The 12,431-nt window shown below is 45.2% G+C and overlaps 1 protein-coding gene across 1 annotated transcript in view; it reads left to right on the forward strand.

Moving 5' to 3' along the window:
• Positions 1 to 207: 207 nt before the first annotated feature.
• Positions 208 to 12,431, forward strand: part of Esr1 (estrogen receptor 1) — a 262,421-nt gene continuing 250,197 nt past the window's right edge. The window contains exons 1-2 of the mRNA XM_028890217.2: positions 208 to 469; positions 2,429 to 2,972. Coding sequence (XP_028746050.1) covers positions 2,500 to 2,972 — 473 coding nt within the window. The 5' untranslated portion in view covers positions 208 to 469; positions 2,429 to 2,499. The remainder of the gene's footprint in view (positions 470 to 2,428; positions 2,973 to 12,431) is intronic.

Genomic DNA, 12,431 nt, shown 5'->3' on the forward strand with positions numbered 1-12,431 from the left:
CACTTCCACTGCTGTTCCAGTTTATCTGTGAACCTGTGATTTATAGCCAGCCCTGTCTCACTCTCTATAAGCAGAAAGCACGGGACGCTTCTGGCTCCACAGGTAGGGAGCAAAGGGGGCTGGAGTTTCTTCTGGGAACGCTGACGCGGAGTCGAGCTGTGCTACTGCGGTCCCTGGGCGGCGGCGGCAGACAGAACTCTCCCCTACTCCCCACTGCCATTCACCCAGCGTTGTGCAGAAGCCCAGCTGCTGCGTCTGCCGGGAGGGGCTGCCAAGTGCCCTGCCTACTGGCTGCTTCCCGAGAGTCCCTGCCACTCCACATACAAACACATCCACACACGCTCTGCCTTGATCATACACCGAGGCATTCGATCATCGGAGCACGTTCCTTCCTTCCTTCTTACTGTCTCGGCCCTCACCTCTACAAACCCATGGAACATTTCTGGAAAGGCGCTCTTGAACCAGCAGGGTAGGATCGTCTTTTGATTTCTCTCTCTGTAGCTTGAGCATTTTGAGAAAGCAACTTACCTTTCTGCCTACTGTCTGTATCCTAGCCGGAGAGGAGCCTGTGCTATTTTTCTATCGGGGGAATCTGTTCGGCTCCTTTCCCCCCCTTTCTGGACTTGTAGGATTCTTTGTGCCATTTGTATATAATTTGGCAGGCTCAGATTTTTAAAGAGCCTCAGGAAATGCTTGCTTTTGCATGTGTTTTAAAAAGGCATTTGAAAATTGAAAGTGTGATTTACGGAAACTAAATCATCTGTAAAAAGATTGCTCTAGAAAGTAATGGTTGCTGGCCATAAAGAGAAATATCTGCGATTCACCTAATGTGTTTTTAACCCTTTCTTTACTATCCCCTGTACTTAGGGGATGCTAAACTCAACTTTGTCTTTGGATTTAAATCAGCTTAGCTGAGTATCATCCAAAAGGATCTGTTTTTCTAAGAATTAGATAAAGTGTACTTGGTAGAGAATATTTTTAAAGTGTTACTATTAGTAACAGCAACCTTGACATTTGCATGTATCAGGTACTCTTTAGGGGGTATATGGGATGGCAATTAAAGTCAAATGTTAATTGTTATTTTAGGGGCTATCAGGTTGGGGCAAAAGAAGTTTATTTTAAAAAGTATAAATTTATATCTTTTGTTACATTAACAGGTGTGTGTGTGTATACATGTACAATCAGAATTTAATTCAATACTGGATTATAAACTTGATACCTCTTTGTCATGAGAATATTTGATTCCATGTGCCTTACCCCAAGTGAGCCCAGAGGGTCCATTTGTAGAATTCAAGAGCTGAAAGACAGGAGAATCTTTCCAAAGTTTCTGGCTAGACAGACAGGGTTATCTAATTGCCAGAGCTTTGGTTAAGGAGCCCAGGTGATATTTTATGGGAAAACGTCTCAGTCCACGTTCAGTTTTCTCAAGTTTTGGTTGCATAACCTGTGGAAGGCAGGGACACCCATGTGCGCCTAACTGCAGGTTTTTCTGAATCATATCCGCATGAGAATTTCAAAAGGAAGCGAATTTGGTATTGGGGTCCAACAAAAACAGAAAAGCCAAGCTGAGCGAATCTGCGATGATGGCTGTGCTGGAAGGGACCCCTTGGGGAGCGCTTTTTTTTTTTTTTCTTTTTTCAGATGTTGGAAGCTGAAGGATAGCACTTTTCTCTTGACTCCAAGTGCAGATCTTCCTATACATGCTCCATCTCCGCTCTCCTGGCCCTAGATGCCTCCTATCTGTCTCCGCCAATGCTAAATATAGCTGTCTGTGGCTGGCTGCATATGCAACCACACACGCCATCCTATTTGCCATATCTCAGTTACAGATACAGTTACGTCCTCCCTGGGTCATTCTATGCATACACTACGTCCTTCTAGCCAACAAGAACACCGAACCAAACAGAAAGAGACAAACAGAGACAGATTGGAGCCTGGCACCGGCGCACAGGCAAAAAAAGGAATCAAGAAAAAAGCGGCCTGTGGCTTAGTCTGCATTTGTTGCAACCCTAGTCTTCCTGGGGTTGGGGGTGGGGGGCGCGGCTGCTGGAGATCCCTCAGCTCCCTCACACCCCCTGCAGCGAAATCCAGCAGCGAAGACCAGGAAAGTTAAGTTCAGGGAAGCGGTTCTTTGGGTGCGCGCGCGCGGTGTGATGTTTCCACCGGTGCCTGAAAGCAGCAGCCCCGGGTCGGCAGCTTCCAGCAGGTTTGCGATGTCTAAGAGCAGGGAAGACCAGTATGTAAAGTTAGAGAGTGGCGGGGTGCGCTCGCTGGAGTTGGGCCACCTGGGCTCTGCAGGATCGCTCTGCCCCTGGGAAGGGGCCAGGGCTTGGGCCAGCGCTGGCGCCCAGAGGGACCTGAGCTGAGTCGCCTCTCACCGCCCGCTCTGCTCTCTCTCTCTCTCTGTTTTTTTTTTTTTCTCCCCCAGGTGGCCCGTCCGCTGCTGAGCGCTCTGCGTGCGCAGAGAGCCTGTCTGCACCTCGCCGGCCGCCCCTGACCATGACCATGACCCTCCACACCAAAGCTTCGGGAATGGCCTTGCTGCACCAGATCCAAGGGAATGAGCTGGAGCCCCTTAACCGCCAGCAGCTCAAGGTGCCCCTGGAGAGGGCCCTGGGCGAGGTGTACGTGGACAGCAGCAAGCCCGCCGTGTTCAACTACCCCGAGGGCGCCGCCTACGAGTTCAACGCCGCCGCCGCCGCCGCTGCTGCCACGGCGGCGCCGGTCTACGGCCAGTCGGGCATCGCCTATGGCCCCGGGTCCGAGGCTGCCGCCTTCGGTGCCAACAGCCTGGGGGCTTTCCCCCAGCTCAACAGCGTGTCGCCCAGCCCGCTGATGCTACTGCACCCGCCGCCGCCACAGTTGTCGCCCTTCCTGCACCCGCACGGCCAGCAGGTGCCCTACTACCTGGAGAATGAGCCTAACGCCTACGCCGCCGCCGTGCGCGACGCCGGCCCTCCCGCCTTCTTCAGGTACCCACGCCACGTCGGGTGGGCCTCTGTGCCAGGTCTGGCCCGGGGAGGGAGCGCGAGAGCGGGGGGGGGGAACCTCGCGGGCCACAGGCCGCCCCCTCCCACCCTTCGAGGAAGTCGGGAAGGATTCTTTGTGGAGCCCGCTTTTTCTCCTTTGGCAGTTTAAAAACAATACCAACAACAACAGCAGCAGCAACAACAACAATATTCTCCACCCACAGCTGTCTGTGGGAGGGGCGGATCCAAAGGGCCCGTGTTTCCTAACTACACAAGCATTGGAAAACAGTCCAAAGAAGTTATTTACGGGGAGAATACCCCAAAGCGAGTAAACCCCAGGTGGTCAGTACAAGGATCCCCTTTATTATTTAAAGGTGGAGGTGTGTGGGGTTAGTGAAGCCCAGGGGAGATTTATTAGTCATTATTTTTTTTAAAAAAAATGTTTCAGTGGGTCGGTTCAGTGTTCTTTCACCCAGAGTTTTGGCCTGGAAACATGTAAGGTATACTGGAGAAGATGAAGTTTTAGGTAGATCTCTTTGCCTCTCTTCTCCATTCCAGGACTCTGGATGGAGTTCGGATTGCTCAAAGGAGCTGGCCTGGGAGTTTGGGAGTTGAATGGGTCTCACCCAGTCTTGATTTCTGGCCGAGTTCGAGTTCGAGCAGACTGGGAATTTATAGGTGTCCCGTGTGTTTAGAACATGCCACACAGAAGCAGCAATCCCCCTTCAGCTAAGCTGCATGTCCAGCCCAGCAAGCAGAGAATGCTCTGGAGTGGCACGCGAGTTAGCTCCGTCCTGCCCCTCAAGCAGGCACTGTGCAAGAAGTCAGGGCAGTCCGGGACACAGGGGAATCCAGGACACAGAGACTCTCCGTGACCCAAGTGACTATTGTTTTGTGTCCTCAGTTTTAGTTTCTCCTAAGAGATTATTATTATTATTATTATTTATTTTCATGTCCCTTTCCTCTCATTTCTGCCTTGCCCCCGTGGGCCTCCAGAAGGCTTAGGTGGGTGGTTCTGGTAAACACCTGCCTGAAGAGTTGCCTAGGGGACAGTAACACATGGGCCAGGTATGGAGTCTTCAGGTGCCCACATGCTGCCGAATCAAAGCCACTGTAGGCTGGCTCCGGGCAGTTGTCAGTTGTCTCCTGCCTCTGCCCAGACCTTCTGCATTACAAGCCGTGGACCATTTTTTTTTTTTTCTCAGTGTTCTGTTTCCAGATGTATTTATAGCAGAAGAAACAGGACTAAGGTCCAGGTTGGCCCCAGAGGATATTGAAAGGTGATTTCTCGGTGTATCCAAGCTCACCTTCAGCCCACTCACTCAGGGAACCAAGGCATCAGATATTGAAGTGGGTCCCGGCCAAGTTTTTACATTCAGGATAAACAGTGAACAAAACTTAAAAAAATTGCTGGGTTCAAATGCATCTAATGTGCTTTAATTCAGGGTTAAGATGGAAGTGAAAAAGAACTCATTCTCTCGACTTTTTTTTTTCCCTCCAAGCCTGAGGAACAAAATACATCGATTAAGTCTAATTCATACTTTTAAAATTCCTTGATGTTGAGGACCGTATTGGTAGAATGTGAATCCTCTAACCTTGTGATGGAGTCCCAAAAGTATTTTCTTTTCCATTTAATTTTCAGTTCTTTTATTGCAAATTAATGCCACTGAATTTCAATGGGGACTAATGAGGCTGTTCCTTGGCGGGTTATTTACTGCCTTGCTAATAACTGCAAAGTGAGCATGGGAAAATAAAGAAGGATCACATTTTATTCAACACTGCCCATCATCTTTGGGGCAAAGAATCTTACCATAAAATACCCCATCTTAAACTTCTACTCCAAATTATATTCTGATACTTAAAAAGAAAAAACACAAAATGACAAGGGATTCTTAAAAGTAAAGCTAAAAATATATTACACATAGGTGGAATTCTGGGTGGAAATTTAGTTTTAGGATGATTTTCTTATTTGGCTTATTTTCTATACCACCTTTGCTGTTTTGTTTGAATTCTGCCTCTTATTAATTAGGGGAAAGTCTATGCAAGTGTTTCAAATGGGTGCTTTATGATAGTTTTTTTTTCTGAGATTTTCTTTTTTGAATAATTCTGGATTAAAAGAAAAAAGAAAGAAAACAGTTGAACAGAGCCTAAAAAAAAAACTCTTTACTTTTTCTAAGTAGTTTTTCTCAATAGTTTGGGGGCTGAACGCTGAGTTTTTACAAATTGTTTCTCGTGATTCGGTACACGATGAAGTCAGTTTACCAGGTCTAAGTTTTGAAAAATGGAACAAAACCTGAAAGATCTTAGTGTCTTAGAGCGCAGGACAACACAGTTAGGACGGGCTTCACTTTCGTTGCCTATGGCTCCTAGACTAGAAGTTTGGGAGATACAGGCCTTAAAATGTATTCAGGAGAAAATAAACCATTTAGGCAAGTGGCTGTAGCTTTGTTTATACATCCCCCCCCCAAAAAAAACCCCTAATTGTCCATCTATATTTTATTTTTTCCATATGCATTGCCTTGGTGTCTGTGGGCCAGTTAGGCTAAGATTTATTATTTCTGGTGGTGGAACAGGGCCGCTTTGTGAGTTCTGCATCTGCATGTCCCAGTGGACCACAGGGATGTTCAGGAAGTTTGGGTGAAGTTTGAATTATTCAGCATCTGCATGTTGTCGCTACCTTTTCCATTGGCCATGCTGTGCAGCCATATTTGGATACAAAGAGAAATAGCAGGTAGGATTGCTTGGGGCTTGTAATAAAGCAAGAAATGCTGTCCCCGGCCAAGCTAACTTGTTACCGAGACATGTTCCTAATAGACAAGCTGTGGTTTCATAGGCTGCTACTTACTGAAAATTTCATGGAGTCATTTTATCCAGAATTCTTCTTTAGGTTTTAACCAACTTTGAGAATTTTAAAGAAAGTGAAAGATGAAACGATTATCTTGGCCAAAAATTTAACATAGGTGTTTAGTGCTGTCTGAACATTTTAATTTTAGTTTAATTAGTCAGTATTTCTAAACCACTTTTCTACTAAAACAAAACAAAACTTAACAAACACATGTGTAAACCTTCCACATCAGCCAATGCCGTGATAATTTGGATACTGATGTCTGTAGAGTTTGGTGAACTAGTTTGTCTATGGTGATGACTGAAGACTACTTCTCAACTTTGAGAAGGTCCAGGGAGAGAGTTGTGGGACTAATATTCCAGTTTCCGATGATTCCTCCCATGCACTTGAATGATCTGGCCACTCTTTTTCTTTCGGCTCCTACATGTTTTAATCATTTAAATTGTCGCCGACTACTTGACATGTCAAATCGGTCTAAGAATAGCGCCGCACACTCTGGAAGGAGTGTATGCTTGGGTCTAGATGGCATCGTACCTCTGAGCCCATTTTCTCTCTCACCGGCCCCATGCGGCTTGTACCCGCCTTGAAGAGAGCTCTTAGGGGTAACGGCCACTTATTCCAAACTTCTGTTTCTATTGACTTGGCTCCAACTCCACAGTTTTTTGTTATTTACCTTTTACGAATATATATTCATAAATATATGCTCCCAAGTTCATAATTTGAGAAAATTCAGGTTGAGCACATTTGATTTCTTATACTTGAAAAACATAGAAGGCAGGGTAGTGGACAGCAGGGAGAACGGTGAAGGATGCCAGCCTTTCCAGGATGACGAGAACATAGTGCTTTTCCGCATGAGACTGTGCATGTGAAGGCAGTGTGATGTCTACACAGCATTAGGCATTTTTTTTATTACTTTACCCACATCTGACTATCTGTCAGTATGTTTATGTGCGCTAGAGCAAGAGGAGAGGATAGATCTGAGCGACCAGGAGTATCGTTACAAATGGGGAGTGACGGCAACATGAAATCTTTTTTTTCCTGCAAGCCCAAATCTAAATGAAATCTTTATTACTACATGACATTTGTTTGCGCTCTGCTCATCATAAGGAACATGTGGGTTATGGGTACCTTTGTAGAACATCCAAGTGGTATGTGGAAAGTTTCGTATCAGGAACTTCACAGATTTGAATCATGTTTTTACCAACTCCACACAGTACACAAGATGAATCCTCCTCTGTCTTCCCTGTGATGGCAGTAATTCTTTTAGTGTGATTTGGGAAAGTCCAGGTTGAGAGAGCATTGTATAGCGTGCCCCCCTCCCTCTGCCGCAGGAGACTGTGGATGGATGTCAAGAAAGAAGCAAATCAGTTTTTCATTTTAATGTTGAGTGTCAGTTCACTTATTCAGGAAGGGAAAATTTGGAATGGTTATACATGTTTAGAATCAAAATACACACTCCCAGAGAGATTCTAGATACATCCAAAGAGTACAGCAGTTTGCGCACACCCCGAACAGAGTGAAAGCATATGGAATTTCACCAAGAGCCGGCGGCGGCAGTTCATCCAAGTTCCTAAGGAGTTTTATTTTGTGGGTTCAGCTCTTGCAGTGAGCTGATGGATGATTTTGTTTTGAAGAGTTCTCTCTTCAACCTGCCATCTTACTCTTGAGTGCTCAAGCGATCTGGAGGTTAAGCGGGGGGAGGCACCTGTATGCTTGGTCTCAGGATTGGGAAGTAAAAAGCATACCTGCTGTGTTCTGTGCCTGGAGAATATTATTAGGAATTCCAGGAATACATTTGCCTTAATCCAAAGTGTTAAAAATGATGTTGACTTATCTATATTTCATTAAAATGTCATGGTTAGAAAGATAACTGTTTGGGTCCCAACCAACAGAATTTTATGTAGTTTAATAAAGTGGTGATTTCAAGTAAGTTGGTCTAAAAAATAAGGTTGTGGCTACCATTTATAATCAATATGGTGGTGCGGTGGCGACCTGTGATGGAAGTGTGGAAGATGGTGGTGATTATGGTACCGGTAGTGATGGTAATGATGGTGATGGATGATGATGATGATGGTGATAATAGGAGCAGTACTGGGCTCTGTTGGGGTAGGTAGTGTTTTCTGGATACTGGGTAGCATGGGGATGTTTATCCTATACGGACACCGAAGTCTTCTAATACATTTGATTTATTTTGATTATTTGCCTATAATTAAAGAATCAGAAAATTCCAATGATATTATCAACCAAGTTTATATTGTAATCCTACTAAGTGCCTATAACTGCTGCATAGAAATGTCAGACTTCCTCAAACCACAAACAAATATGGATTTCCCCATCCTTTGAATTTTTTAAAGGGACAAATGCTGTTATGTGTTTGTTCTTCAAACTTTTTCCTACTGGTCTCAGTCATCTTTTTTCCTGTAATTTTCTGGTTTTGGGAGTTGCTGTGCATTACCCATAGAAACACCGTGAAAGCTCACTTTGTGTTAATAAAGTTTGTCAAGGACTGTTCAGAAAGAGGTGCATTAAAGCCAGTCCTTAGAAGTCGAGGACTCATTGTCGATCGGGAGAGCGGAGAGGGCCCTCTCCGGTTCTTTCCTCCAGTCTGGAAGTTGCATAGCGATCTGCCCTGAGCTCTTTCTCAGCTTCCATTCCAGCCCCATGTTCTGCGGCCTCAGCTCATTCCCTGCTTCCCAAACACCAGTCTGTTTAGGGGTCCCAGGAGTGGACTGGGGGTGTCCTGCCCTAGTCAGCAGGCAACTTGTTGTTCTTTGATTCTTACAGGTTTTGTATATATATTTCTTTTGAGGCCGCAAAAGCAAAATTATCTCTTAGTTTCTCACAGCTGCTAACCTTAGTTATTAGGTTAGAAATGGCCATCTGCGTACGGCCCACTTCTTTTCTCATGGTCTCCCCGGCCCCCCAATTCATTCTCATGTTTTCGTGTTTCCTTTGTTTCATCCTCAAATAAATGAAAGCTTTACACTCACTCCCCTTAAACTTTTTCTGGATTTTCATTCCATCAAACTTTCTTTTCTTTTCTTTTCTTTCTTTCTTTCTTTCTTTCTTTCTTTCTTTCTTTCTTTCTTTCTTTCTTTCTTTCTTCTTTTCTGTTCTAGTTCCATCTGTTTATGCTCAGATTTCTCCTCTACCTTTTTCTGGCTTATTTCTTTAGAGACCTAGTTCATCTATTATTTTAACGACATTTGGAACAGGCCCTGAGACTTCCTCTCTACCATAGGAAAGTCGGTAGTTCAAGGTGCTGCTTTCATAACTCAGAAGGCCATTAATTAGACTGAGAATTCCGAAAAGGATCCCCCGCCTCAGTTTTATGGATAGAAACTTGAAAGAAAATAAGGAAGCAATTTCCAGTTAGTAGAACGCCGTGGATAGTTTATTTATTCCTCCCTTTGGCTCCCCTGTTCTAAACTGAGAAGAACGTGGGGGCCATACTTTACAATAAAATATGCTTTCATGTTCCCAGCAATTCATATATGGCACTGCCTATGACAGGTGGGAAATCTTCCTGAGTGACATTTTAAATTCAGTCTTTTTCCTTTTTTGCTGCGGGAGGGGCAATGTGTACAGCACACAGACAACGAAAAGTGCTGTTTCAGCTGTTTTTCTGTGGAGTTCTAGAACCATGTCCATTTGCATAAGGCGTTTATGCTAATTTCCTACACCATCAACAAAAGCACTCATTTTAAAAAAACAGCTTGAGTCTACCTATGATTCCTTTTACTTATATCATGAAAGCATTTTAAATGGTGCTTGGTGGAGACACTGTAAAACTTTCACAATGCTTTGTTGTCAGAAATGTAATTGATTTTAAAGATCTTCTGTGGAGACAGATTTTTGTTTTGGGGGTAGACTTTAGAGTATGTCTGCCAGGATATTTCAAACAGTTTGCAGCGGAGGATGCATTTCCCCAGTTTGACTACAAGATGCAAGTTACTTCCATTCAGAAGGTATTTTCTTCAGTTATAGGGAAGGGATTGTGGGGCCTTGGGAAGTCTCTTTGGTTCCTATAGGCAGGATATTTGGGCACTGACAGGTCCAAACAGACACCACGTCTAATTCAAGTCCGTTCCCCTCAACCCCCAGTGAAGCTGTGGACATGCATGTGCCGAGGATCTGTCGGTTGGGGAATGGATGGTGGTAGGTGGGAAGCCTCAGCTTTGACAGCATTCTGGGAAAGGCCATGCAGGAAGGGCTGGCTGTGTTGATGCCTTTGGAAGAATGAGGAGAGTTTGCGGGTCTCTCCCTCCCTAGATAATGAATACACAAAGAAGGGTCTAGAGGGTATTCCACACACAGTCAGCCCTCATCTGGCACAGGATCAGCACTTTGAGAACTCGATCACGTACTGAAATGGAACTGAAGCCCCCAAGTCAACAGAGAGGATGCTTTCTTAGTGTCTTGCTGACATGTATGGAGTGACAAAAAAAACGTGAAGTCATCTAACGTGCATCCTGTTTTCTAAGGCTGAACATGACAGACTTCCTTCTTGCTTCATACTGTAAGTGTGTCCTTTTAGGGGTCTATTAGTGGTAGAGTGCTGGCATTTTTATCCCTTTTGTTTGTGATTTTACTGTGTGTGATACCCCCAGGCACAGTGCTGAAGTGCTATCTAGTGTTTCTCAGTGCAAAAAGCTGCCAGGGATAAGCTATGTTTAGGTATAACTTGCAATGCGGTTGACTGAGTTCAATGTTAATGAATCAACAGTTTATATTAAATGAAGTGTTTTAAACAGAAACACACATAAAGTAAGGTTTTGTATTGATCGGTTTGTAAACTGTGACCAGAGCCTTCCCGGGACCCACCCTGTTTTCCTCTCGGAGAGCAAGGGTTTAGTACCCATTAACTCTGCATTCACAGTGACTTCATAGAACATAACTACCGGGAATAATTAAGGGCATAATGAAAACATGTGTTTGGGAGCCAGGCAGCCTGTGTCTTGATTCTGCCTTGACTCTTGTCTAGCTGGGATCTTTTTGGCAAGTCACTTAATTGTGTGCCAACGTATGGTCATGTATAAGATGCCAATCAAAATAGGAACTACATGTTTTGGATGTTGTGAGGATTGAGTTCATAGATATCTAGGGCTCAAGACGTGAGCTTGTAACAGGCCAGTGGTTTTTGCACCAGCCTTTCATTTATTTCTCCTCACTTGCTTTCCCACTTTTTCTCCCCCGCACTCCCATTTTTCTGTGGCAAGCTCTCACTCTATAACCAAGGCTGTCCTTGAGTCAGTCCATGGACCTCCGGAAGCCTGGAATCACCCATCCCAGAACTATTTATTCCTTCTTTAAAAGGAAGTTGAGAGCTATCTGTCACCACGAAGAGAGGGGCCCTGTCTGCGCCCATGGTGCTTGTAGCTTCCTTCTGTTTAATTTGCCTACAAGGAACCAGCTTTAATACCCCATTGTGATGAGAGGTTGAAGTTTTCCAACCAGAAGGAAGCAGGAAGCTAATATTTCTTGAAATGCCCAGGATATGCCAGGTACTCTGCTGGCAAAGGACAAAACAGGCAACAGTCTCCAAATAAGTGAGAACCAGTCAGTCGATAAGAAGGAGGATAAGGCATTAAATCTGGGCTTATGAGGCAATCCTAGACAGGGAAGGGCGAGGCTAGGGCGAGCCACCTGTGGGAGAGGCGGTCACGTGCAAGGCAGGGAGGACATTCTTCTGTGACTTGGGGCAAAGGAACATGTCGAAGCATCTCCAGAGGTGGCTTTCCGCTGCTGGTGGCCTCAGAGAACGGAGGAGGACCGTTGCTGAACCATGAACGTGGTTAAGAAATGACTCAGACTTGGGTCTCATCTCAGAGGTTCTGATCCTTGCTCTGAGGTGAAAGCTGAGGTAGGCAATTAAAGAAAACAACCCCACAGCTCCACAGGGCTGCTTTGCAGCTTCCTGGGGTGTCTCTATTACTGCCCCCCCTCCTTCAGACCCCTTCATACGTGTGGGCTTTCTAGCGTGGTTTTACATATGGAGGAGACATGGAGGTGGTGGAATGTTCCTGGTGGGCTCCAAGGTTTTGTGATGTTTGAAACTCCAGACTGAACTTTTGACTGATTCCCCAAGGATCCTCTCCTGAGGTGTGGGTGCCTGAGGCAGGGTAAAGACATCGCCGAGGACAAGAATGACTGCAGCAGGACTTTTGGTTTCCCCTCTTTGCAAAAATGAAAGGGAGGTGGAGCAATTGCAATTGATGTCGACCCAACGAAGAAGAATGGGAAATGTGGACTTTTGCCACAGATGAAATTAGAAAATAACCTAAACATATGGGTACAAACCCACACATACACTAATTACCTTGCATGGTCTGGATTTTGCTCGGTGCTTAGATAGTTTAATGTGATGTAAGTCCTTGTGTCCCCCCCCTCACCCCCACCCCCACCCCGGCGATCCCTAGATCCCCAGTAGAGTCCCCTTCCATTTAGGCCTTTCAGAGAGTTACTACAGCATCAGGTTTTTCGTGGTGAATATAAGAACCTCTAGAACCCGGATCACACAGCTGGAATAAGGTAACCTCTCAAACAGCCACTTAACCCACTCCTAAACTCTAGCCATTGAAGTCAACTTCTGTACAGATGGGATGGCCGTTCGGAAG

Source organism: Peromyscus leucopus, chromosome 8a, assembly GCF_004664715.2.
Source record: "Peromyscus leucopus breed LL Stock chromosome 8a, UCI_PerLeu_2.1, whole genome shotgun sequence".
Taxonomy (NCBI): domain Eukaryota; kingdom Metazoa; phylum Chordata; class Mammalia; order Rodentia; family Cricetidae; genus Peromyscus; species Peromyscus leucopus.